Below are 27,214 nucleotides of genomic sequence, written 5' to 3' on the forward strand. Positions count from 1 at the left end.
AATCACTGTAACTTTTCTAATTGTGCTGTGTAAGTGACCCGTGGTGTAGCATTGATTACTGAGATCCTTCTGTGCTGCAGCTGCAGTTGAAGCATGAGAAGAATAATTCCTTGCACACCTGGAGTCCAGGTGGGAATGCCTTCCAGAGCTGCAAGTTGGAAAGAGTATTTTCCCTAAGAATCCTTTTAGTAGTGGTGCTACTGCTGGAGATTGACTTATTTAACTAATATATCTAACTAATAATGTATTTAACTAAAAAGATCCCACTTGTAAATGATTTTGAGCACCAGCTTTTGTAGATTCTACATTTAAACAAGAATTTGTGTTTATGAATTAGAATGTTTTTGTTGCTGTTCCAAGCACTAATTTTCACTCTCTTTCCACAAGCCTTGGTGGTGGCAAAGTAAACTGCTGTTTCAGTGTCTGAGAATCAAGAACATGATATTCCTCAAACAAATAACATGTTGGAGTTATCCCAGAAACAAACAACACCAAACTTAGGCAAAGCTTTTTTGGCTAATTTTTATTTGTCAGTGGTGGACAAAAGAAGAAACCACAAGATGTCACTCTATCCTAAGGAGCTAAGAAGGACTTTCCTATTGACAGTAATCCTGTGGGAGTGCTGGAAAGCTGAACAGCCTGAGTGGGACTTAGGTGGATGTAGGTGTTGTACAGTCAATGAGTTTGGATCATAGATAGACCCAGGTTCTGGGATTAATATTTGGGGACGGGGGGAACAAACCCCAATACTTGGTGTTGCAAACTTTGCTCTGAATCTTTGATGATGGATTGCTGGATGAAGTTCATCGAGGAGAATTCTTATCCAGTTGCTGGCCTGTAGGATGCATTGTGTGCTGGGAGTGTGGGGGGATAACAGAAATAGGTTGTTCTTCCAGCCTGTCTCCATGAACAGCCCCAGAGCCATGCTGGGGTTACTTTGGAGTCAGTGCTGCAACAGGACATAAGATTTCTTTTCTACGAGAGAGAAAAAACTGGGGTTGAAGTCAGTGATATACTGCTCCTATTATTCTGTTGTTCTCTTTTGTTGTGGCTCTTAAATCCCCTCCCCTCCCTTGCTGCCTCACACAGTGTCACTGGAATTTCTGCAGGAGCAGATTCCCTGGCAGGTGTTCCCTCTTCCTGAGCCAGAGGCAAATAATGTTCCTACAAGGGTTTTCTTAAAGTGGCAACAAGGCCTTCTCCAAAAGTGTTTACAAGCTCGTTCTTGAGTTGTTTCTGTCCCTTGAATTGAGCAATCCTTGCTTTTGTCCCTGCAGTTGGAAAATGGAAATACATGGATTAGAAAGAGACGGATGAGTTACCCCCAAACCCCAGTGCCAGGGAGGAGGAAACCAGTACCTTGGTAACTCAGATAATACCAGCAAGAACTGACTTGACTTCCCTTGTGAGCTGCTCTGCCTCTGCTGGCACACCTGATGAAAAGCTGTAGATTAATTTAGTTTGTAAAACTGTCTGTGGTCTCCAAGGGGTTGGGATCAAGCTGCCACAGTCACAGGGATCCAGACAGGAGGGAGACTCCAGCTGCTCACTGGGATCTCTGTTCATTGTTCACCAGGTTCTTTGGCTTCCAGCTGGATCAGGGCTGGAAAACAAAGTTACACATGAGGAACCGTCCTCAGTGCACACAGTTGGTACTTTGCAACTCATTAACACGATGTATCTGTCACCCCCCCCCCCGTCCAGGACTCTCACATGACATTCTTTTTACAAAGCACTGCCTTACAACCATGTCCACAGGATCATTTTTCATTTTACAGCACTAGTTAGAAACCCATCATGGACCAGATGCTCTAGGCAGTAGGCAAACTGAATGAAAAGATAGACAAAAGTAATGCACTCAAAATGCAGTTGAAATTGCAGTTTATAGACAATAGCACAGTGCAATAGTCAAGGCTGTGAGGTAATGAAGAATATCAGGCTTATTCCCTCACTCTGGCAGGCAGGTAATGGAGAAAGATGGGAAAGATAAATGTATCATCCAAGACACAGATAGTGCTTGTAAAATTCTAGGTCTACCAGGACCTGGTGGAGGAAAGAATTGAAATTGTTCCCGCAGCTCAGGAATTTAACCCATTTTATCTTTTCAGCCACACTGACTCACAACAGGATGATGATTTGGATGTGACCCATACTCTACTGATTACAAGTTGGTTTACTACCTTTCCTCTCATAAACACACATCTTCCCTGTGGCACAGTGATCTTTTGGACAAACTGGTGGAAAATTCCTACAGAAAAACAGTTCTGTGTTTGTGTAGAAGTGCTTTTAAGGAATGGAGAAAAAATATACAGAGGAAATCTGGATTGTGTCTAAGTCACATCTTTAGTGTCCTCGTTAAGGGATTGGAATTGCCCTTGGAAAAAGATGAGCTTCAGCCATTCTTTCAAGTATTCTACTACCAAAAGAGTTTAGACCCAGTCATAGTTTAATATTTTTGCTCTATTTACAGGTATTTGTTAAGAGCTGTGTTTTGAACCCAAGCTGAAATCCTTGCAGGTGGTAACTGTGAAAGCAGCGCCTGAGCAGAGTGAATAAAATATGTCAGAACATGATAAGAAATAAAAGACATCAAGAAATCCATCTTGCCCTGAAACCTGTAAGGATCATGGTCTGGACAATGCCAAATCTCACTGGTCACCAACAGTGTGACACAAAAAACCTGTTTGTTTGAGGCTCTTGTCATTGTCAGAAGACTTGGTAAATGTGAGTTTCTCCAGTTTATAAGTTCACATCAGTTTTTTGATGAGAAGTTATTTGTGAATCATCCCAATATTTCAGAACTAGTCTTCCTGCTGCAGTTTCCTGGGGTGCAAGCTGAACAGGGTAACCTTGAGTGAAATTAATTCATGTATTTTCCAGTGTCATTCCAAGTTCAGTGTATATACACATATGGAACAAAGTGTTCTGAGGAGGTGACCTCTTAATTACTGAGCTTTTGAATCATAATGTGTGGGACAGAGAGCTTGGAATCATGAGTAAAACAGCCTTGGATCAAGCCCTTAAAAAAGCTGAGGATGCTGCCAGCTCTTCCTCTTCACTGATGATACATCAAGATAGGCAGAGCAGAAATTAGGGGGTGTCTAATTCCATAACCTTAAATGTTTAAATCAAGCAAACAATCATGCAGTGTCCAAAACACCCATAGCAAAGAGTATCACCAGAAGAAGCTAAATTTAGTCAGTCACCTGGAGCCTGTTCCAAATCCCTTTGCAGCCCATCATAAAAGGATTGCCATTAGTTGCAGCCAGTTTTGGACCACTCGAGGTTTCTCTCAGGCTGTGCCCTGAAGCCTGAGTTCAAAGAACTGGGTGGGAACTGACATGCCTGTCATTTTGTGGGATTAGTAAGAACTCAATTTTTGCCCAAAATTACTTGAGGCGACTTACCTGAAAATATGAAATGGGTTTCTAATCCCAGTGTTTCTACAAAAAAAAAAAAAAAAAAAAGGTGGAGAATTTGTAAAGTTGTATTTGGTGTGTGTGCACATACACTCATTAAATGTGGATATATTACAAGAATCACAAATCCTTTTATTATTTTTGTCTTATAAGTAAGCAAAACCTAACCTATTGCTGCATGAAACATAAGATAATGCAGTACAAAATAATGAAGCCACTCTATGCCTCTTGGTTTAGAGGCTGCAGGACTTTTCCTTAGTGCAGGATACCTGCAAGGGAATAAAAAAGTTGTTTACCCCCTCCCTTTCTCAGTCACCAGCTTGGCTAAGCTCCTCTCTCTCAGTCCTTGGAGTTAAATGATGAATTCCAGCCTCTTGGAACCGATGGCAGCAAATTCCTCTGCCTCCAACTGTTGCACAAGGGATTCACAGAGTTAATAGAAGGAGACAGATGAAGGCAGAGAACCTCAGGGAAATCAAAGATATCAGTGTTTAACACGAGGGGCAGCTCACCAGGAGGGCCCTGAAGAGGAGCCACGACCCCCACATGAGGAGCTGGCAGAACTCATTCCTGATCTGCTGCCTCTGTATCAACTTGGCATGTATTTTGCAGATAGAACAACTCTCCAGTAGATTTATTGGCAGTGCACTAAGAAGTATCTTCAAGAGAACTTAATTCAGGCTCTCTTAGCCTTGATAACACCTGCTTAAAATATGCTCCCTCCCATGGATGACAAGAGCACAGAGATTATGTTATGATAGTTCCATGACAAGTGACTCCCAAAAAGCAACAGAGAAGGCTGTTTTTCAGAAGGGCCATTAACCAGCTGGCAGCCCATTTTGCACCCTTCATGGTAAGCATGATAATCTGAGCAGCATTCAAGAAAAAGGCAGATCGAAGTCTCTGCTGTTTCCCCAGGAAATGCATCCTGATGACTCCATAGAGAAAGGGTTTCAAGTGGGAAGGGTGTTTTACATTTCCATCTCCTTCAGTGCTCCAAAGCCCTGCTTATTTTTTGGAGAGTTTCTGTACAAAGCCTTTTTTTTTTTTTTAATAAAGCTTGGGGATTATTAATTTTGCAGGTGTGTTCACACTGAGCACACACACCTGATAAGGAAGACAATCTGATAAACTAAGGGGTCTCTGTGCCAGTGTTGTGCTTTTGTGTGTCATGGCAATAATGCTGCTGGAGCCTTCAGCTGCTCTAACACTACCTAAACCTGCTCAGACACAGCAGTTAAGGCTCGTTTTCCCCCAACACAGTTGGTAGAGAAGTATAAAATCAGTATTTATTCCTGTTCTAAGTCTCAGAAAACACACACCACACTCAGAACTGGGCTCTGCTCCACACATTGGGCTGTATCCCAAGCGACTCATTGCACAGAAAACAGCTCTGCTGGAGTGGAAAGGACAACCCTCCTGGTGAGTGACCAGCAGGGACAGTTGGTCTGGTGCCCTGGTGACAGGGTTGGGAGAATCCCACTGCTTTGGCACCGGGCTGAGCTCCTGCCCTTTTATATCTCGTGATGTCTCTCTAAGGCTGAGTTGGAACAATAGGATGCTGTAAATTGCTGACCATGAAACAAGACTGAGGCTGATGTGCAGCAACCTGCTGTGTCCCAAACCCCAGGCCAAATCCCTGACTGGCCTTGTTGGGCCCAAGTGCCAATGGATTTATGGAGTAGGAAAATCCAGTAAACAATCACAGCATTTAAAAACAAGCCAACAGATCTGAAGCATTTGGGAGCAGCAACTGATGTTCCCTCAGAGATATAACACATGATTTCTATAATCATAGAAATACATTTAATTTTGTTTATTTAAACCAGCTCGTGTTTTGCTGTGAGCATTAATCATCTGGTGTCACACAATGGAATACTAAATGTCACACACTGAGTCACATCTCCAGCGACACTGTGAGCAATATTCTGGCTGTACTCCACAGCTGGAGAAAGAACTGCTTCATGCCTTGCTGGCTGTAGAGCAAACACACTCTTGCAGCTTCATTTTGTATTCAGCAGCTCTCCAAAACAGCGAAGGCAGCATGCAAAATGAGGAGGAACACCACTGAAGCTCAGCTGCTCATCTCTCACAACTCAACTGCAAAAAATATGAGGTTTGAAAGAAGACGTTAAAGAACAGGTATCAGCAGAAATATTCTGCCTCAATCAAGGGAGTTACACCTTGTTGCTTTTCAGTAAGTTTTGTTTGCCTGAAGAAGCAACATCAGCACATTTGCTGCTGAAAACAGGGCTTTCTTCTTCTCCCAGTGCAAGGCAAGGAGAAAAGAAAATTCTCATTTCCCAGCTGCTGGAATACAGCATGGAGCTGGCAGCAAAGGGGAGCAGCTGAAAGATGGTATAGTTAATATTTTTATTCAGGGGCCTGGCAGGTCTGTGACTGGAGAATACAGTGACATAAAGCAGTTTAACAGCACCTTTACAGCCCCTGTAGGCCAGCACTGGACTTAGAGCCTCTTTGAAGCCCAAAGATCAGGATGGATCTCAACAGTATAGGTTTTACTCTTTTTTTTTTTTCCTGAAAGAAAAGCTGCTGCTTCTGTCACCTCCTCTCTGTTAAGGTAAAAGTGTGAGGTGGGAAATGACCCTCTGAGAAATCCAGCTTTGTCTCTCAGAGGGGATTTTGGATGAAAACAGCTAAAGCAGAGAGAGGCACCATGTGAAGTGATTCCATTTGCAGCCAGTGGGTCACCTTCCGTGGGCCCTGATTGAAAGGGATCCCGTGGCAGGAAGGACTAATGCATATGGATGGAGCACTGCCCACACCAGGAATTACAAACACAGGCTCTGGGAAGTCCCACCAGCACCTTTGGGGTTCTGCAGTGCCAGAACTTGGGTGGAAAAGACAGTGTTGTGGAGAGTAAGGGGAAGGCAAATCATCCACTTGAAGATACTTCGAGGTCTTCTTGTGTTTTGAATATATGTGAGTCCAGAATCCCTCATCTACTGAGGTCAGGAGACCTGATTTAAAATAGATATTTCACTGGGCCTTGTGAATGCAAAATGCCTGTTGCTCAGAAATCCCCACGTGGTGGGGCTGAGCAGCAGGTACAAATCCTCAGCTGAGGGACAAAGCAATGGGAAATCAGCCCAAAGAATCCCTCAGTGCCCCCAGTACTGCTGGAAGGAGAACATCCTCCAGCCCTCAGAACACCCAGGCTGTGATACAGCAAATGCAGTCTTTGAGCAGAAACATTTTCATTACATTTAATTTCTCTTGGCAGGTTGTGCCTGTTCCTAACTTTCCAGGCAGCAATTGTGGACAGCCACAGTGTGTCTGTCTCCTTCCTATAAAAGAAGCACTGGAGAGAAACAAGGCTCTTTCTCCTTTTTTTATGTAACACAAGGCTGCCATTTTTTCCAAATGAAAGCAAGTGGGAGCAAATTATTCGGATTTCCTGACAAAAGCTGCAGGAACACAACACCTTTAATAAAAACAGTTGATTCTCCTCATAATGCTTCTCTCTTCTTTTCCCCATGATCACAGGAGGCCTTGCTTTCTGCTCTCAGCCAGAGAACATCTTTATTATCCTTGCAGACAGTGAATAACAAGGCATTCATTCGAACCTAATTTTTTTTGGCAATAAGAGCCGGGGAAAGAATAGGGATAAAAAAATCAGAGATGTCAGGAACGAGTTCTGCCTGTAAATACACATTCAGAGCTCTCAGTTCCTTCTTTGATTGGAATGGGGACAGGCATCTCTGAATTTTAAACAACTGAATTATGTTTATTGTTCAACTGCATTGCTTTTCCATGTTTTCCTGTTCTTTCCCTCCTTTCTTAGCTTATTTAGAGCTGGGTCGTTTTTACCACCTTGGCCCAGAAATGGAGTAGTTTTCCTGTTCCATACTTAAAAAGATTATGCTTATTTCTCTCAAATATCTGACATATGACAACTTGGTAAAGCCACTTTAATAAAGAAGTGCTCTGGTGACTCCCAAATATTCCCATATTTGCAAGGTCTGAGTTTCAGGAAGGGAGGGTTTTGATGGATGAAGTGAAACAATTTTTCCAATGTAATTCAGGTCATCAATTCTCCACAAAAAGAAGAGACATAACTCTTCAGCAGTTGGCAGCAGTTTCATAAATAAATGCAAAAAATTGTGGAAATATTGTGGCATCTGCAATGATGGAAGTCAGAGAGGATAATAACCAGAGATGTTGCTTCCAACAACACAGGGGAAAAGGAGGCTCACAAGGCTTCAACAGGAAATTGTACATCAAAATGAATTCAGAATGATTTTCCTATGATTAAAATTACCTGATGAAACCTATGTTTGATAAATTAGGAAGTACTTAATGAATGTTGTATTCCATTGGGAATTGCTAACAATTAAGTCGTGAAAAGATGAAACATGAGATTCATAATAAGGATGTGGAGGGAGGAAATGAGGCTGACCTCATACCAGAGATCTCCATCAAATGCCTGATCTTGTTTGTTTTGGCAGCTTTGGATGAAGTGTTTTAAATTTTGAGGGTTAGACAGAAATGGCACCTGGACAAGTGGAGACTGACAGCAAACTCATTAAAATGGAGGGGACTTCGTCTATCACTTCCAGTGAGCTCTAAACCATGACTTGGGTGAAGGAACACTCAATTCAATCTCTTGTGAGAAGTCTGGCAGACACCTGGCAGGTACTTTTGGGATTTTTCCATATTCACATACAGGTTGGATTCTGCTCCAGCTGAATTCAGTGGCATTACTTGTGAGGGTACAAGGTTAAGCATGACCTCATGTGCATCTGTGCATTTGGATGCAATAAATTCATTCAATATAACAAACCATGTTTTACGGTAAAAGGGAAAATAAATCTCAGTGAGGTATAGAATGGGAGAAACCATTATTGCTTGTCAATCCACAGGGGTGCTGCCTGCCACCCACTGCACTTGGAGTATGATTAGGTTTTCTCTTTCAAGTTGCCAAATGCAAGAAAAGGAAAGTTACGCCCAATATTTTTTTGAAAAGAAACTTTAAAAAAAAAAATCTTAAAACATTACTTATAAGTGATCTTTCCGTAGTGCCAGATAAAGTCCAACTCATCCAGAAATTGTTGACCTACATTTGATTAGAAAATTCAGATTTGATACTGAAATAAGTCTCTCCTAAACGAAATAAAAATTCTGTTCCCTTTTCCATAAACATTTCTTCTTATGGCTTGATCCAAAGACTATAAAATCAAGGAAAGGCTCAGTTTTTAGTGCCAGACGTTGTCACTATGACTTGCAAACCTGGTGTTTTTCTAAAAGAGAGAACCAAATTTCAGTATTTGTTGCTTGGTTACAGCTCCTCCAACCCTCTTGGAATCCCTGGGTTTGTAACACCTTACAAAACCAGACATATATAGTTTTCACTTCAATAATTTATGCGCCTTGTTGTTGATTCCTTTTTGTCTGGTGACCCTGATGAAAAGTTTCACTAACTCTGCTCTCCTTCTCTCCAAGGCTTTATCCTGTTGTACTTGGCTTTTCCCTGGGAATGCTCTCCCAGTCCTGCCAGTGGGAGTCGAATAGTTGAGTGGAATCCTGAACGGGCAGGACAGAAAGAAATGTGTTGCCTGGGTAACTCAGCAAAATGTCCAGTTGGTTTGTGCAAGTTGTGCCTGCTTTGCCCAGGCACAGATGAGCATCTGTGCATTTAATATTGTGTTCCTTTTCCAGTGCTTCCTGTGACTGTCCATGCAGATCATACTAAAGAAATAGTCAAAGAAATTCTCTCTCTAACTGATTCATCCAACTCCAATACCACGGATTCCTGGATATGGTCAAACCAGGTAAGATCAACAGAGAAATTCACTTTCTGCTGCTGCTAAAATGTTGTTAAGCTTTTAAATCTGATTTTACTTAATGGTTTGATATCACCTAAGTAAATTAAGTATTTTACGTAAAGAACACGAAATTGCACCAACAAACTAATCTTTACAAGCTGCTGCATCTCTGATTCAGAAAAATGTTATCATCCAGAAGTGATTTTAAGTGTTCTTTAATGATGATTAACGAAATGTCAGCTCAGAGAAACTCAGTTGTTTAAATGCAGGCTTTAAAGCCAGACTATTCATCTAGTCTGGTCTTAACCAAGCCAGGCTCTGTGAATGCTGTGGGAATGCTGACCCTGGTCACAGGAACAGCATTTTTGCTGGCTATTGCCACAGTGCCAGGATTTCATGGTCTGAGCATTCCAGTTATTTCTGTATAAAAGGAGGCTGGATAATATTATTTCCTTTCTTCCTACTCTTTGTCTGTCTGCTCTGTTCAATTAAAGCACAAACTCTCTGGAGCAAGCTTTGTTTTCCTGGCTTTCTGTGGTGCCCAGAACAACAGGGCCTCTTGTGGCCTACAGCAGTCAGAATAATTGGAATTGTTCCTGTCATTAGTCAGACCTCAGGATGAGCCCTATTCTGGCCAGTTCATACATATTTCATGCACCTGCAGGACATCCAGGGAAGCATCTGATCCAATGTAGATGTGAGAGACACGTGGTTGAGACTGATGCCCACCCTGGATTTGGCCTGCTCAGCCATTTCAGAGACAAAATTACCGGTCAAAATTGGATAAAGTGGGAAAAAAACCTCTTTCTTGCAGAGCTGGGGCATGCTGCTGCATTTCTTGTCAGCAGCACATTTTTATGGGCAGGTTGTAAAGATCTGAAAAATAGTGTTTATAATGGAAAGGCCGCCACCATGTAAAATATGTCATTTCTCTGAAATAGCACAGAGATAATTTTTCATGGGCTTTATGAGGATTGCATTTGCCACAGAAGATCTGAAGCCCATTAAGCCCTGATGGGGACCAATACCTTTCATTTTGTACAGAGAGGAAAAATGGTAAGTAGAAAGGCCCAAAATTACAGTCTTGTTTGATTTAGATATTAATTTTTTTATTCTTAGCAGGCAGAAAAAGGATACATTCAAGTGACCTGATGAATCCCTAATACTCCATTCTCTGCCCACCCTGTAATAAACTCAGCTCTTACCACATAAAATTTTAATGAAACCTGTGTGGAATGACTACTTTGTTAAATTTCGTATAACCATCTGTCAATTCAACATTTGGAACCACAAAATACCTTTGCACAGGAGCTGAAAGTTTCTAATAACCATTATTCTCCTCTACTTTACTGGCGCGGCAAAGTTTGCCAGCAGAATTTCTGAGGGAATGTTTTGGAGCCTCCAGTCACTGTTGGGGAAAGTACACACCTTTCTGCACAGAAAAATCTTTTATTGATCAGCCTTTGTAACAACCAAGAAGAGAAAAGGGAATTATGAGGGAAAGGGAGAATAAGGAATAATTCTTTTGTGAAGGAATTGAAAAGTAGGAAGTCAGAACCACAGAGGGTTTGACTATATGGTATTTCCAGATGAATATCCCCGGGTAGAGCGGATTGTGGACTTTTTTCCACATCGATTTTAACTTATTTATTCCTCTTCTTTCAGTGCTGAGCCCAGGAGCTCAAGTGAGGCAGGAGCTGTGCCCGTGGTGTGGGAGATGCCGATCAATAGGGCATGATTGAGTGCTCCATTATAACCTTACACTGAAACCTGGTTCCCGTAACAGCTGCTGGAGTTTAAAAGCCATCTGTAAACTTCAGCAGGAGCTAACCAGTGCCCAGAACAACACTGGGCTGCAGTTCCATCAGTGGCACCCTGCCAGCATCTGCACTTTGTCGGGGTGAGCCAAACAAACATCGCACCAAACACGTTTTCAAGGGAACAGCTTCACTAGACTGGCTCTCAGAGCCTACAGCTTCAATGTTTAAAGAAAAATACAACATAGAAACAGACACAAAACTGACCTGTTGGTTCCCACCAAGAGAAGAGTCTCTTGTTTTCGTTCTGAGTTGCAAACTCGAAGAAAGAAGCCTGGAAGGTTGTTTCTAAAATGGCTGAGCAGGTTCAAACAAGGCAAGAACCCTCAACAGAGTGAAGAGGTGCCCATGAAGAACTTTCATGAACGTTACATAAAACACGAGGCTCTTTAAGTAGTTGCTTTTCATCCAGAGTTCTTTGATAAATTAATAAGGCATTTAACAAGCCATTAATGAAGCAGGAAGTCTTTTAGGCAAAGAGAATATTAACTTCAAGTGGGCAAAACTGTGAAAACGATTCAGGAAAGCGAAGCCACTGGAGTGAGCAGACCAGAGATTCATCCGGATGATCACGTATCTTGCTACAGGTATCACCAACCTATCTTTAGGCACCTTCTGGAAAGACAGTTCATTGATACCAGCTCCATCAGCCCAGGAATTTGTTTGATGTACTTAAGAGATTGGTAACAATAGCTCCTAACGTGACTGCGTTGCGAGGTGACAGCGTTTCCTTGGAGACAGCGAATCCATCCAGCCCCAGCCAGGATCCTTGCAGGTTACCCCTCTCCAGAGGCTGGAGAACTCCCTCCCTATGCAGGGGCAGAGATGGGAAGATAAGCTTTGGCTGTAGACAAATAGCCTTATGCAAGATGTGAGGATTTTGTGCACCAGCGAGACATGTCTGAAAGGTAGGAGGGTGAAAGGAGAGCCGGTCCTGTAGTCATTGCACCGCTTGACATGCTTTGACAACAAAGATAGTGTTACAGGATTGAGTGTCTTTTTAGAATGTACCAGCCTGTATTGCTAATGGAGGTTGTTGTGCAGCAAAAACAGGAATTCAAATGGGGGATTTTTTTTTTTTTCTTGGTGCCACCTTTTGCTGAAAGACAAAAGCTATCCCGTCAGAAATGCCTAATTTGTTGCAAAAAATGTGTGAAAGGCACATGGATTGAGATGTGGAATTTGTATCCACCAAGAAAATATCAGTTAATATTCTAGGTATGTATAATTATGGTGATAGGACCTAATTATGTTAATTATGTCTTGTGGGGGGCGATTTTATGATGCATAAAGCAAGATAATTGATGCTACAGCTAACAGCAAGGGTGCATTCTAGCCATAACTTACAGGTGTGTTTGTCACTAAATTATGCTCAAAAGAGCTGCTTCAAAATGTTGCATAATGTCTCATAAAACTCCTATAAAAATAATTGAAAGGTAATAGAGCATGGAAACACTGTGTCCACATCCTTGACTATTGTAAATTCAGAGAGTTCTCATAATAAATGTTTGCATACAAGCAAAGCTGCTCCTGAGCAGTAAATTGGGTGCATTTGGAGCTAAGGACAGCCCAAATTGTGAGTTTGATGCCTTTTAAATACCTCCAGGATTTGTGTTTGTAAGTTAACCCTGCAGTTCATTTATGTGGATGGACTTTGGCTTGTGCCACTGACTGGGACGATATAAATAATGGGGTGTTTGTATCCTGTGAGCAAACAGCTACTTGTGCAAGTGGTTTGGGCAGACCCAGAACCAGCTTCTTGGAGCCTTTGCAAAATCAGCAGCTCTGACCTGGTGCCAAGAACTCTTTGCTTTGGGAGGATTTATCACCCTTTTCTTAGTTTCTTAGTTTTGGTTTTATTTTGCTTTTTCTGAAAGATGATCTTAGAACGTGTTTGGTTCGGTTCCTTTAGAATGGTCCATGTTTTTCACTTCCATTGTAGCAAGGCTGAAAGAACTTGGAGCCCTTTCTGTAAAGTACCAACCTGACAAGGCTTCACTGAGATCAACCACATGGGAGCAGGGACCTTTCCATCAGATATGGTCTGTGATTTGGTGGGATGTGAAGCTGTAGGGAGTTCCATAGGAATTCTGACTCTGGATATGTGAAGAGTTAGTCTGAATAGCCCTACTCCTTGTTCCCAGATCTTTTATCAAGAACATTTCAGATCTATGGGGAAAGTAGGCATCGTTCAGTGAAAGCTAAGCCTGCTCGAGGCTGATGATTCATGAAGAGCAGCTGGCAATAAGACTGTGGGAAGCTGGACCAGACCCCAAAACTACTGAAAACACTGGGACTGAAAGCCTTTCAAATCCCAACTGCAAGAGTTCGCTTATAACCTTCTTTATCTTTCCTCCTCTTCCACTGAACTTTCCATTTTCTGTGAGGCAAAGCTGGACCTGTGCTGTAGAGCCTCAGATGTTTGTTTATCGAGGCTGTCATTTTATCAGGAGAAAGGAGTCTTTTGTCTGACAGTCCTTTCTTAGCAGCTGAGTGTCTAAAATATACACAGGAGGGATTTTTCACTCAGTTTTTCCCTCAGAGTATCTTTCCCTGCTGTAGTTTCAGAAGTAGCTCAGCTACAGCTCTTCAAAGTATTTCAGGGGCTTTTAATGTATTCTACCCATAAAGTCAGCTGGGCTCAAATGGACTTGCACTGCATTAAGGAAACTTAGAGCATTTTGGAGTCTGTAAAAATGTGGTCAGTGGGAGCAGAAGCATTTCACGGTGTCACAACTGACACTGACATCTTGATAAAGTGGGACTTTGATCGGGGAGCTCTGTGGCAGTGCATGATTTGCCAAGATATGGCCTCATATCTCATCAGTCGTGTTTTGAAAAATGCAGTAGCTGTTCTGTCCTCGTTCCTGCCAGTTTGCAAAACATTTCAGCTCCTTAATTCCCCACTGGGACTTCCACTGAGCAGAATACACAAAATGCATGGGCTTAGTCATGAGTACTGTCACTTACCTCCAGCCAGCTCCAGACTTCAAGGTGGTGCTTAAGACTTGTTTAGTACAAATTTTTGCTTGTTTGCTTAATTATTTAGATGGAATGGGCGGTTTATATATTTCAGTGCTGCTACATGGAACAGAAAGTTTCCCCTGAGCTTTTTCGAAGGGATCAGGAGTCCTTCTATTTCAAAACTTAGGGTGGAATCCTCCTCATCAAACTTTAGATGCCCTGAAGTTGTGCCTACTCTCAGGGAAGCCTGTGGGATCCTGTGGATGGTGAGTCATTCCAGCTGAAAGTAAAAAGCATCGAGGCTGGGTTGAGTAAGTGAATATCTGGACATTCCCATTCATCTCCACTGACTGGAGAGAGAGACAAAAAATTTTTCTAAGCCTGGATTTTCAGCCTGGCAACTCCAGTTAGGTGCGGGAAATCATACTTGAACCAGATGGAGGGTTTAGGTGTTTGATTTTGACTGGCGTACTCTGAAATTTTGTACCTGGATTTGGTATCAGTGGCAAAGGTAGCTGTGGTAGGAACTAGACCGAGAGCCACTCAGAAATTAGAAGTTGGTCGCACACAGAATTTTTTTACCCCATTATCATTTTAAGTTTCCTTTCAAGTCTTCTTTTGTAGAATTCTTAAAATATAGTCAAGTATCTCCACTTAAAATACATCATAGATACAGCTCCCCCACCCCAAAAAGAGAGACTGGAGGAATGCTATTGCCACAGAGGGTTTCCATTAGTGAAATTAATTCTTCTCTCATAAGAATTTAGGTCCATGATTTATGATAACCACCAATTTCTCACTGCAGGCGAAGTGAGAGGAAATGACTCAGCCTGGACAGACATCATGAATCTAATTTTTTTTCCCTTAATGCTTGACATAATCTAGTGTGCAGCTCCCAGAGGTGTCATTGGAGATTCATATCCAGCCGAAGGGCCTCACAATCAAGGCAGGAAATTTCGTTCCTTTCATGTATTGTGTGATCTGTAATTGCTTGGAATTGCATCCTGCCTCGTTCATTGCCATTTCTTTTGCATCAATTTTGCAGCAAAATAGGGAGGAAAACAAAGCAAGGGAGAGAAAAGCAGTGTGGCACTTGCTCCTCCAGAAAAATCTCCTCTGACAGAATGTTGAGGTCCAGCTGGTGCTTATTAAACTCAGGGAGTTTTGAGATGAAAAATGTTTCCTTCTGTCACTCTTTCCCATGGAAATCTCACTCACCACCTGATTGGAGAAGTCGTATCTATCACATATTGGTTCTGGACTTTTAGGTTTTATTTTCTATCATGATACAGAATTTTGTGAGTGGGTTTCTGCCAGGAGATCAGAATAGGTATTGTGTGAAATGGTTCAGCTAAAATGTTTTATCCCACATTTCGAGGCACTGGGAATGCATATTCCTGTCTCAGCAGAGGAGGAGGTATCTGGCTGAGAAGAAGGTAGGTTTTGAAAAGTCTTGCAGTTATAAATAGTCATTTGAATACATCCTAAAAAGTCGCTTCTAAACTGAGAAAAATAACAGACCTTTTTCTTAAACATAAAAGAATTTCTCCATATTTCTTCGGTGTGACCTCATTTAACATACAAGGAAGCAGAAGCAGAGCAAATACCGAGATAGGGCTAAACAAGGATTCCCAGCACTTTTTTATTTCCTGTTGTGTTTTTTTTTTTTTATATTGACCCAACGTAAATCCCCTTTTCACAGGGCTGCTGTGCATGGGAACACCTGCTGCTCTGGGACACACACACATGAAAATGGCCTCGAGGTGACTTCGAAAACCAGTAAATAGCTGTTTGATTTCCCAAATGCTGAGCTCACTCAGCTTCCCTGAAGTCACCTATGGTTTATTGGGGCTGGTTTGATCCCATTAACAACCACCATAAAGCAAGAAGGGAGGAGGAGATCTGTGTGTCAGAGCCTGGGAGCACTTTTGGGCCAAAGCCAGCAAAGATGGAATACTGGGAAAAAAATCATAGTAAGGTCAACAGCACATGTCTCTTCAATAACCTGTAATTGCACCTTTTAACTGATGCTCTATTTAGTTTGTCTGTTACACTCAGTAGGAAACTTTCTTTGCCTTGCTCCCCAAACCATTTCAAAGCTGCATTTTTATCTCCATTCCTGACTAGAGTTGTTCTAACAATACTCACTGACAGCTGATACTTTCTGGCAAGAGCTCACCCAGCCTGTACAGTGAAAGTCAAATTACAGTGCTGTGTGCACACACTTACTCAATTAAATCATTTTTTTTTCAAGGATTCCATGGTAAAAGCTACCAGTCTGCAAATTCTTCAGTGCCTCTGAAGCACAGTTGGAGGAATTGCATCATTTAGGGTACATAAAATGGGCTTTTGGAAATGTTCTGAGGCAATGGAGTAGCAAAGCACAAAAACACATCACTTCAAGTTGAAGGTTGGGCTTGATGATCTTGGAGGGTTTTTTCAATCTTACTGATTCTATGGTTAGAAGACTCTATTGAACTAAGTTCAGCTTTTCTCTGGATCCTTGAGATTCCCCTAAAACGTATTCGAGAGATTAAAATAAATATACTGGTCTGACATTAGTAAAATAACAAATTAAAATACATATACAAGGGATTAAAATAAATAACTGAAGTATCTTTTCATCCAACCTGGATCCATCTAAGTAGGGCTGTACAGGGTAGAAGGGGACACATCACGCTGCTGAACCAGTTCAGTCCTTCATTTTCTCCTGGATTTTTCCATCAAACTGTCAGCAAATTCCTCATTCTGACGTTTGGACTCATCTCTGAAATCCTCCATGTGTGTACACACTGCTCAGGTGAGAGGTGAGGGGACTGTCTATGGTTTGACCTCAGGACCATGTGGCTGTTACCTGGTGCCAAGTCCTACCCCGTGCTACTCGGTGTTCTCTGTAATTATAAAACAATCTGCATTTCTCTAAACAGAATCAATGCTGGTTTAACATCTCTCTCAGTTCCTCAGGTCTGACTACAAGCAATGAAAAGTTCAGTAAATCCTATCCATCCTGCTGCCCCATCCTGAGAGACACACACCCAATCCCACCGGGTTTATCACAAGGCAGAGGAATCATCAGGCCGAGCTGGGACTCTGGGCTGCCTTCCCCAGTAAGTGTTTGGTTTTACCAGCCTGAGTACTGGTTTATAGAAGAGAGACATGGCAAAGAAGAGCTAAGGCAGAAATCTCTTCCTCAGCTTTGGGGCTGATCCTGTCACCTCCTCTTATCTTCCAAAGCCGGGGCAGATTATAAATAAGATTCTGTGCTGTGGTGTCAGCTGGGGAAAGGGGTTTGACTCGGCCTCTGAGCACTGTGCACCACACTGGAGGTGATGGGCAAGGGGATAATAAGCCCTGGAAAGGCTTCTCCAATATTTGAGCCAATTTGTAGAAGTAAACCAGAATGATCTGTGGCAAACTACACTGAACTGTGAATTCTCACAGCATTTACCAGCTTCTGGGCTTGGCTCTAACTGGAGGGATTTCTACTGCAATCAGGCCAGAAATACGAGAAAATACAGTGTCAGGAACTGAAGAACTTTTACTGATTCTTTTATGTCTTTATTTTGCTTTTTTTTTTTAAGCTTCCTTCTGACTCCTTCAAGTACCTTGGCTGGTATGACATAGAGGAACACGATGTTCGAGGAAATCAGCTCCGCTGTCCCCGAGTGAGAGAAGGTGAAGATCAAAAAGACACGTTCACATTTAAGCCTTAACTATATTAGCTAAAAACCTACATGCCTAAAATATTATGACCTGAAATCATGGAGTTTGCCATTCTCTTGGAAAGGGGCAGGATTTTATCCCGTGTTGTACAGATGTGCTTTTTTTTTAATCGCTAAAAAAATTATCCTTTGTAATTTCAAAAAATGGGAAACAACTGCCAGAACAGTAAATTGAAAATATTTAGTATTAATATGGTGTTGATTACTTCTCTCAAAAGTTCACTAACATTTAAATGTTGCTCAGAATGCAGTAGCCATATGCCAAACAAGAAACCAAGAGGGAAATCCAGTCCTGCAAATAGTGGCACATTTATTGTGTTTTAAGGCTGAATTGGCTCCATTACGATCTACAGACACACTCAAGAATAGAGAATGAAAGATGGATTTCAAAACCCAGTATTTGCATGTTTGGGACTTAACAGTGGAAAATTTCCACCCTGTCCTTGCTTTAGTTAGGAGTTTGAAGATGTCCATAGCTGTAGATATTTCAGTAAACCTTAAGAATTTAAGTGTTCAGTGTGTGTCGTTCTTAATACAAATGAGGTTTTGGGTACAGTCATTGACCCCATTGTCATCAGTGGAAGTTGCAAACACCTTCCTTTCTCAGAACAATTAAAGGCTAACTCAGAGCACGTGAAGGAACTTATAGAAACAGGATTTTAGAGCTCAGGTCCTTTTGAACATCTGTTTAGAAATATCTTTATTTTATTCTGACCTGTAGAAGAACTGCCATTTAGCAACCACGTACCAAATCAGCAGGACCTCAGATTGCTTGTTGAATTATGGGCCAGGAAATGGTAGGAATATCTTCACATTAATTTATATTTTAGAAGCCTGGAAACCTACACACCTGTAATATTACATATATTTCTTCATTACAGATCTCTTCCCAGCCACATATATAATCTCTCAGCAGGTAACTAAGTGCCAGTTCCATATCACGTCCACCGTTATAAATCTTTTTCTCTGACCAGGGCCCCCAGAAGAAGAGCTGTTTTTCAGAAGAGAAGAACATACTTTGAAAAAAAGAAAACAAGTAACTGACACAGAGAAATGGGAGAAGAGGCTGCAAGAGAACTGGGAAAACTGTGCTGTAAAACTTTCTCATTAACATTTTGTACTCTGGTTGTAAACAAGCCAAATAATAAGGTGTTGGCTGCTCCCTTCAGTGAGCAGGTTTAAAGCTCAGGTTGGCACCTTGACATTGTAAACCAGAAGGGGTTTACAAGGGAAGAAGGACTGGAATATAATGTTATTTAGGTTGTGACCCAAAAGATAAAAAATCCTGTGTTTGATTTGAGGGTTTGATTTGAGCAACCTGATCTAGTGGAAGGTGTCCCTGCCCACAGCAGGGGTTGGAACTGCATGACCCTTCCAACCCACACCATTCCATGGTGATTCTATTAACATTAATATCTGGCTGATAGACAACACTTTTGTTTCAGATGAGTTTAGAAGCCAAACCAATAAGCCACAACCACTTAGTCCTGCTTTCCCCACCCAGTGCACACACTCTGGCCTCCCCACTCAAAGAGTGGGACAGTAAAATTCATGCTTAAAGGATGATTTCTTTCATTACTTCCAAAGAATTATGGAGTCCATCACTACAGCTCTGAGGTGAATTTGGCAAATGGCACCACCAATTGTTATAAGAGCAGCATCATAAAATAGATAAAACCTTTTGACTAATTCTGGCATTGAAAATATTTAATGAATAGTTATTAGAAAACAAGGGGGAAAAAAAAGAAAAAAAGTGAGTGATTTATCTTATTTTTCCCTTCCCAGGAGCTGAACCTTTCATTCCAGGACCTGGGTGATGTTTATCAGGTGGAAAACTTCAAGAGGATTCTCCGAAGATTAATTCGGGTGGAAAAGCTTTGGTTGGTGGACAATTCTTTGACAGACCTCAGTGCCATAAGGTTGCCAAGGTAGACAAAATGTCCTACTTCTATTTTTATGCAATATCATAGAAACCAAAATTATTACTTACTTGTGTAACAGCTGGAGCAGACTCTTGAGAGCTGCCAAATATGCTTTTTTGGGGGGGAGTGTTGTATTGAAAATCTATCAGTATATTGTAGTTCTGAGTTCATTTCATCCCAAGCTGAAAATACTCAGTGAGGAGATCAGATGATGACCACTCCTGGGGAATAATTAATGAGTCTTGTGAAGTTCAGGGAGATTTGTGCCAAAAAAAAGAAAGCTGTTGCACACTGAAGGAATCTCCATGAAGAGATGGTGGAACAGAAGCCAAGCAGAGGCCAAGCATGACCATGACAACTGTATTTTACAATCCATCTGCTACTCTGTGTGTGAGTGTATGGAGAGTTGTGATACTGAGAACTGGAATAGTGATGCATCCACTGTGCAATATAAAGCAAGCTGAGAGTTAAAAGAGTAGGGATCTGATCTTGATGCCCATGGGTAGGCAAAAATGGCACAAATGTAAAACTAGTGTATAAAATCCCCCCCTGTGTTGGCTTACAGGTATATTCTGTCGCAGATGTGATAGTGATGGCATACAATTTATACTTTACAGATGCAGAGAATTAAATGTCAATAAAAACCACTTTAGATCCTTCAAACAGCTGCCAAAGATCCCTCAGATTCAGCACTTATCTCTGGCTGAAAACAACATTATGACACTAAGTGGAATATCAGATTTCAGACACACTCCGCTCGAATCCCTCATTCTCAAGAGGAATCCCTGTGAGTTCCAAGAAAAATACAGACAACTGTAAGTCTAACAGCTAACAAAAGTTGATAAACACAAAGAAATGTCTGTGAGACAGCTTAAAAGGAATAGGATCTCAAATACCACAAGCTCTCTAGAAGAATCTATAATCTAGAAGAATCAAATACCACAAATATTCTAGAAGAATCTTTTTTATTTTCCTCTAGTTTCAGCTATCCAAATTGCTCCAGGACCATGGCCTGGTGAGCCAGTATCTGATAAAAGCCCCAAAATATTCAGAAGCTGCCTAGGAGGCTTTCTAATCACATGACTGGCAGTTCTGGAACTGAACTAAGTCCATGGATCAAGTTTAGAGACAGTGAGGAGGGCAGACAAATTAGATTTCCTTTTATTAATAGAAACTACCTATTACTCAAACTCTCTTCAGTCTCACTGCATCCCTCGTGTGTTCTGCAAGGAGTCTAAAATTGCATTACATGTCAGAGATGGAATCAGGAGGATGCCTTGAAAGATGGGAGCAAAAGCAAGAGAAAATTGAGTTCCCTTCATTTGATTTTTTCTGGAGTCTCTCCCGTTCCTGGCAGATGGGGAAGATGCTCTGCCTTGAACACCCCACTCAGTGTAGGTCGTGTTGCAACGTAGACTTAACAGAGCTCCCTCAGGCACTGGCAATGGAAATTTAAATACAAAGATAAAGAATTTAGGAGAAGATAATTTATTTTAAGCTTCACTCTCCAGAAATCTGTGTGGTTGAGTGTTTTTCCTCACTGCACACAGTCACGTCAGCCATCTGCAGAAGGCACTGTTGACATATTAAAGACAAACCTTACAGCATGTCTAGGGTGGGATACATCTCTTCCCACCTCATCCTGGAAGGGGAATAAAAGACAGGAGAAGTTTAAAAGAAAATGTTTAGTTGAAAACCTTTCTGGGTTTCTAGTTTGTTTTTCCTTTAGTCTTCCCTTGGCAGTGGGATGGTGATGCTTATGCTTTTTAAAGGTAGGAAGGCAGATATCAGCAAAAAGCAAATTTAAAATGATGGATTTCATATTTTTTTTGCATATCAAAAGGTCCAGGAGAACAAAAGCAGAAAAGTACTTTTTAATAATTACTAATTGTGTTTCTTCTCCCATTCCTGCCAGTTTTAAAGCAATTAAATACTGGTGTTGTTATTATTCTGGTATTACTTTCACTCCCAGTGTTGGAAGACAGATACTTGAAGTGCTTCACTCAGTCTGAGGATATAAAACTTGTGCAACAGAGTGAAACCTGAGAATTTCTAATTAGCTTTTTATCAGGTAAATTCTGCAACAAATGACAAATCAAGATTTCCAACAACACAAATCCACTTTGGATGTGTTTGAATCCACTGTGGTTTTTAGCAGTGTTTATTTTGTTGTCAACATTTCCCAAGATTATTTATCTCAATTTCCATTTTTCTTTTGTCTCTCTTTTAAGTGTATTCTCCAGTTTGCCAAATCTGAAAATGCTGGATGGGATCCCAAAACTGCCAGAGGACTGTTCACCCCCAGGCATCAGGTTTTTTTACAAAATGTGTACTATACTCTAGTGCTGTATTTTTGGGGGATCACAACTGTGCTACAACCACCTCGCTGAAAACAGACAATAAATCCTGCTTATGGAAGTTACTAAATTTTTTTTCTAACCAAAGAGATATTGAAGCAGAAATATAACAGTTTTGAATGCATTTGTGATACCACAGGCTTCAAGTAAGCATGGATATGGATATGTAAATAACACATAATGTGTACACTGAGTGTATGAGTTCAATGTATTAAAACTATTGGGTGACTTTCTCGTCTAGGAGCTCTGTGTAGACAGCAACTCACAATTACTGACTCCCACCTCATTTACTTAAAACATATCCAAGTTCAGACCCCGAGTTCATTGTGGGAAATGGCACAGGGATGAACATCCATGCTGCAAAGAAAAGGAAAAAAACCGCCACAACTAAATAAAAGAACCCACCAATGTCCTCGTGCTCTTTAAGGTGCTTTGTAGGTGGGAAAAGCAGAGCCACCCCCATCATTTTGACCCTTAGAAATAAAAAAAAAATAATGCAAAAAGTTCTTGCTTTGGAGTTTGGTGTGGCTGGAGAGCACTGGGGAGGAAAATCATGGAAAAAAAAGAAATCCTTTTACTCACTGCTGGCACTGTTTAGCAATGTCTTGTTGCTTAATAGAGGTTCCTCAGAGCAAAGCCACAAGAGGAAAAAGAGCTGTGGAAGCTGGAAAGGGATTTGTAAGGGCTCCCCAGGATATCTGAATGCAATTATGTTTCAGAGGTATCTGTCCTTGTCTTGGATTGATTTGCTGCTCAATTTTTAGCTTTTTTTTTTTTTTCCCAAGCAGCTCATGCTGGCACAGAAATAGCTGTGCCACCAGTGGTGCAGGGAAAGAATGACAGAGTCCTGGAAAATGAAGACAATTAAGAGAATTGCCTAATTCCAGAGGCAGTCAATAAATTCTCTGCTGTGCCTTGGCTGCAGGGGCAGTTTGGTTCAGCTGCACAGGGGGAGGAAGGGCTGCTCAGCTCTGGAGGGCTCTGCAGGGCCACTGCTCAGCAGCAGAAAGGTCACAGCAGCTCTGTACAACATCTGCACTGGATCCAGGCAACAGAAATCACCAGCCTGGAAAGCTTCCAGGCTCTCCCTTAGGACTGCCCTTACCTCTGCCACAGCCTGGCACTCAAAACAGGTGATCAAAATATTGCATGAACTGAATCACAAGGTTTTGAATGTGTAACAGTGTCTGGCTCAGAGTATTTTCCACAGCTTGTGACAGGAAAAGGCAAAGGAGCACTGCAAAGAGGCATCAGCTGGATGGATGGTCACCCTCAGGAAATATCCTTGAAATTCGTGGAAGCAGAGCAGTATTTATGTGCTCACAGGGTTTGAAAACTAGACCCAGTCAGTGCAATGCACCCCAGCACTGGGAACAGACAACACTGAGACAAACCCCTTCCCGAACATAGCACAGAACTGAGAGGGACAGCTCAGCAACACACAGCAACGAGCTTTTACAGATCCAGAGAGGAATTGTGTGCTTCACACAGACACAGAGGCAAGCAGAGCTTTGGAAGGGGCAGAGCAGGACATGTTGTGCTGTACAGCACGGCAGAGTGGGCCAGAGGAATGGCAGGGTGAGAACAGAAAACAGGAAAGCTTTCTGAGGAGTGGGGCTGATGCTCTACCTCCGGATATAATATAACACAGTCATCTACATTAAAAAAAACACTGTTGAGTTTGGGAGTGGAAGGGTGAACACAAAGGATTCAGTATATGCTTCTCAGCTGAGGAGGTATGTGGGAAAACACCATGTTCTTGGGAATAAGTCAGGGAGCTAAAGCAGAGAGGAAACAAAGCCTGTGGGAGCACCTTTACTGACCCAGCCTTACTGACCTGTCCAAGCCCAACAGCAGCTGGACACTGGCTGCTGTCGGGCTGTGTGACTGGAAATGGGAAAACAGGCTTTTCCCAAAGTATCAGACCCTAGGGAGCATTCAAATCAGCAATGCTGAAATCACAACAAAAAGCACTCGAGGACTAGGCTCTCTTCCCAGAATCCAGCATTAGAAAGTGAGACTGAGATGGAAATTGCTCCAGTCCCGTGGGCAGACAGCTCAGTTACCAGCTCCTAGTAAAGTTACCACCCACTTCTAGCACATGTAATTAGGAGCTGGTTGAGTCTCTCCTGGGAACACGCTCAGAGGCTTTGCTATTTAGACCTGAGCCCTGGGTCAGTCATAAGAGAAAGGTACAGACAGTGATTTATTCTTTCCCATCAGGAAGCTGGTTCTGCTCTCTTTTTTATTTCATTATTTTAATGCTCTGGCTTTGGGATCCCAAGGAAATATGAGGTAATATCTGGGGAGCCTTTCTGATTTTATTTAAAGTGCATCCAGCAGCAAGAATGTCCTGGTGATGTTTGAGTCATTTTGCTGCAATGAGATTTAAAGATGATCACAGAATCACAGAATGGTTTTGGTTCAAAGGGAACTGAAAGGTGATCCAGTTCCACTCCCTGCCATGGGCAGGGACACCTTCCACTAGCCCAGGTTGCTCCAAGCCCCATCCAACCTGGCCTTGAACACCTACAGCGATGGGGCATCTCTGGGCAACCTGTGTCAGGGCCTCCCCACCCTCACAGGGAAGAATTTCTTCCCAATATCCCAACTAAACCTACTCTCTTTTAGTTTTAATCCATTCCCCCTTGTCCTGTCACTATGTGCCTTTGTCCACAGTCCCTCTCCAGCCTTCTTTCCAGTACTTTCCTGACGGTACTGGAAGGCCCCACAGGAAAGCCTTTTCTTTTCCACAAACACAGTTCTCTCAGCCCTTCCCTACTAGAGAAGCGCAGAACAAGGAAAGCTGATTGTTACTCTCTTTTTTTGTCGGCCATAAAATTGGGTTGTTAATTACTGAGTGTTCTTTGCTATTGAAAAGCAGTTGGTAAACAAGTTCTTTGAAAGACTGTACATTGCTGAAGGGTAACACTCTCCTTGCCTTTATCCACTTCCCAAGAGCACTGCCTGCCTCCAGCAGGGACAGTGTGCTCAGACACCCCCTTGGCTGCTGGGCTGGGGGTCGGGGGTGCCTTCCATGCCATGCTGGGGGCACGTCCTGTTCCCTCTGCTGCCACTTCCCATCTCCCAGGACCTGACTGCTGCTGTGTTCCCATTCAGTCTCTGTCCCTTCTTGTTTCTAAGTACAAGCTGACTTTGCAGTGAGTGATTTCTGTATGCTGTGGTAAAAAGGTATATATTTGTGAAACCATCTACCTGAGGAGAGCTGTGCCCCCCGGGAATGACTGATGGAAATTCTTGTGCTGCTGCTGTATGACACCTGGATGTCGTCTTTCAACGTGCTGCAAGGACTGTGGAGGTCCCTTAGGACTGATCTGAATTCATCCTTCCTTCTCCAGCCTCCTTATGTTGCTTTAATTAAGTTGTAATTCATCTCTTTCTTGGAAACAAATTGTTTTTCTAATTTACTTGGAAACACATCCTTTAATTTGCTGTAGGGCTGTATGATGGTGTGCTCTTTGCAGCAGAGCCAAGGTGCAAGTTTCAGAGAAGATGAATAGTTTCCCAGATATGCTCAGCTCTTGTCCTTTCCTAGAGGCAGGTGAAGGGCAAGTTTGCTGTCACCAGCTGGGCCATGGCTCATTCCTGACCCACAGGGCTCTGCAACTCCCCTAGTACTAATTTTAGCTGCTCACTATACAGTCTCCTTCTATTCATTTCACTGTATAATCCTGCTTTAACAAAGCCCATTGATTGGGAGAGGAGATATTCACAGAATTAGGGGCTTATCTACTTGATAGATGTCTGTGTGAGCACTGGGAACAGTCACAGCCATTAATATTGGCTTGTGTGAAATAATATGACCTGAACTACCCAACAATAAGAACAGCAGAGAGCAGTGCAGCCATCAAAAGCTGGCCAATGAACTGCAGTGTAAGTGCCAAAAGTTCAAATGAATTAGAAAAAGGAAAACGTTTTTATTCAGTGGAATGAACTGCAGCCAAAAGAAACGGAGATTTCACAGAGAAACACTGAACTTTTTGACAATAATAATCAGCTGCTCTTTCTTCCTTAAGCCATTGTGAGTCTCTTGGCTGGTGAGTTTTTCTGTAAGTCGTACCCAACATGCCTGAAAGAGCCCACCTGAGGGAGCTGGCTTTAGGGCTTGCTTTAAAGTGCCTTTTTTCATCTTTGTGCTAATTTTTTGGGTTGTGCAAATTATTCTTCAGCACTTCCTGGAGGCCTCAAAGAATTCTGTTTCGTAATATTTCCAAAAGGATAAAATCCCCTTGTTATGGTGCTTCTTAAAATCAACTAGGTGTTCATTTTAAAGGTGCCTTTTAGACTCACAATATGCTGTTTCTGTGCAGAGATTTGGCTCCCAACCAACACTAGAGATGAGCACACTCAGAGCATCCCAAATGTTTGTCACAGACTGTTGCTGTTGTGCATTGTTTAACCATTTTTTCCTAAAAAGTTATGAAATTTAAATTCCACCCCACTAATTTCCACTCCAAATCAAGCCCGACCAGTATTTCCACTCCTTGGTTTGAGGGGTGCCAACAAAGAGCCCCTGTTGCTGCCTGTTTTCACTCGTGCTGTGATGAAGCATCATTTTTCATTGCCAAGGGCAGCTGGGGCTGATCTCCTGCCTCCCAGGTGTGTCTTGTTGCTGGAATACATTGTGGTGGTCAGGACAGGCAGCTCAGTGTTGATGCTTGGATAGAGAGATCCTGATGGACATCACCTCATGGGATAGTTTGGGCTGGAACAGACCCTTCTGGAGGTCACCTGGACCAGTCTTGCCCAGGTAAGATCCTGCACCCAAAGGGCTCCTTTGCCCAGATTGCACCACAAACTGATGGGTCTCACAAATGTTTGAGGATCAGTATCAGTTATTCCAGGGATCTGTCTTCATATAACCTCTGTATTAATATTGGTAATAACTGCCCAAAGTGCAGCACCAGGCTGGGATTTGAGAGCAGCATTTAGGCAGAAATGTCATAGTAATTACAGACTCGGGTTTGCTCAGATATCAGTGGATAAACAGAAAGGGCCTTTACACAACAGGTGTTTACCCAGCATTTTTCCTAGGTGGAATAGTGTCCAGTGTAGCTTTTTCATCCACTCACCTGCCAGTGGGGATCAGGATATACAAGGAAAAATAGTCTCATAGTCTGGTTTTGAGAGTTTTTGTTATTAAGTTTTTATTGTATAACACTGAATATATGCTGCTTTAATATTGCACAACATCTCAGCTAATTCA

At 42.1% G+C, this 27,214-nt stretch overlaps 1 protein-coding gene and 1 long non-coding RNA gene across 6 annotated transcripts; one reads left to right on the forward strand and one right to left on the reverse strand.

Moving 5' to 3' along the window:
• Positions 1 to 831: 831 nt before the first annotated feature.
• On the reverse strand, positions 832 to 11,920 carry LOC116791996. Its single transcript, XR_004358939.1, has 2 exons — positions 11,230 to 11,920; positions 832 to 1,603 (listed from the first exon to the last, which is right to left on the reverse strand). It is a non-coding gene; the product is annotated as an uncharacterized LOC116791996 (long non-coding RNA).
• LOC116791994 lies at positions 9,039 to 22,527 on the forward strand. Of its 5 annotated transcripts, XM_032698551.1 has the most exons (9): positions 9,039 to 9,211; positions 10,147 to 10,261; positions 10,871 to 11,609; positions 16,951 to 17,093; positions 17,568 to 17,661; positions 18,683 to 18,801; positions 19,494 to 19,636; positions 20,248 to 20,445; positions 21,862 to 22,215. In XM_032698551.1, the coding sequence occupies exons 3-9, from the start codon at positions 11,588 to 11,590 to the stop codon at positions 21,971 to 21,973; spliced, it is 831 nt and encodes a 276-aa protein (XP_032554442.1). In that variant the 5' UTR covers positions 9,039 to 9,211; positions 10,147 to 10,261; positions 10,871 to 11,587; the 3' UTR covers positions 21,974 to 22,215. The 5 variants fall into 5 exon arrangements, 4 of the variants coding, with proteins under 4 accessions (XP_032554442.1, XP_032554443.1, XP_032554444.1 ...); XM_032698552.1 differs by lacking the exon at positions 10,147 to 10,261; XR_004358938.1 differs by lacking the exons at positions 9,039 to 9,211; positions 10,147 to 10,261; positions 10,871 to 11,609 and adding exons at positions 11,844 to 11,930; positions 22,229 to 22,527 and having other exon boundaries at positions 21,862 to 22,133.
• The last annotated feature ends 4,687 nt before the right edge of the window (positions 22,528 to 27,214 follow it).

The sequence above is a fragment of the Chiroxiphia lanceolata genome, chromosome 10, assembly GCF_009829145.1.
Source record: "Chiroxiphia lanceolata isolate bChiLan1 chromosome 10, bChiLan1.pri, whole genome shotgun sequence".
Classification (NCBI taxonomy): domain Eukaryota; kingdom Metazoa; phylum Chordata; class Aves; order Passeriformes; family Pipridae; genus Chiroxiphia; species Chiroxiphia lanceolata.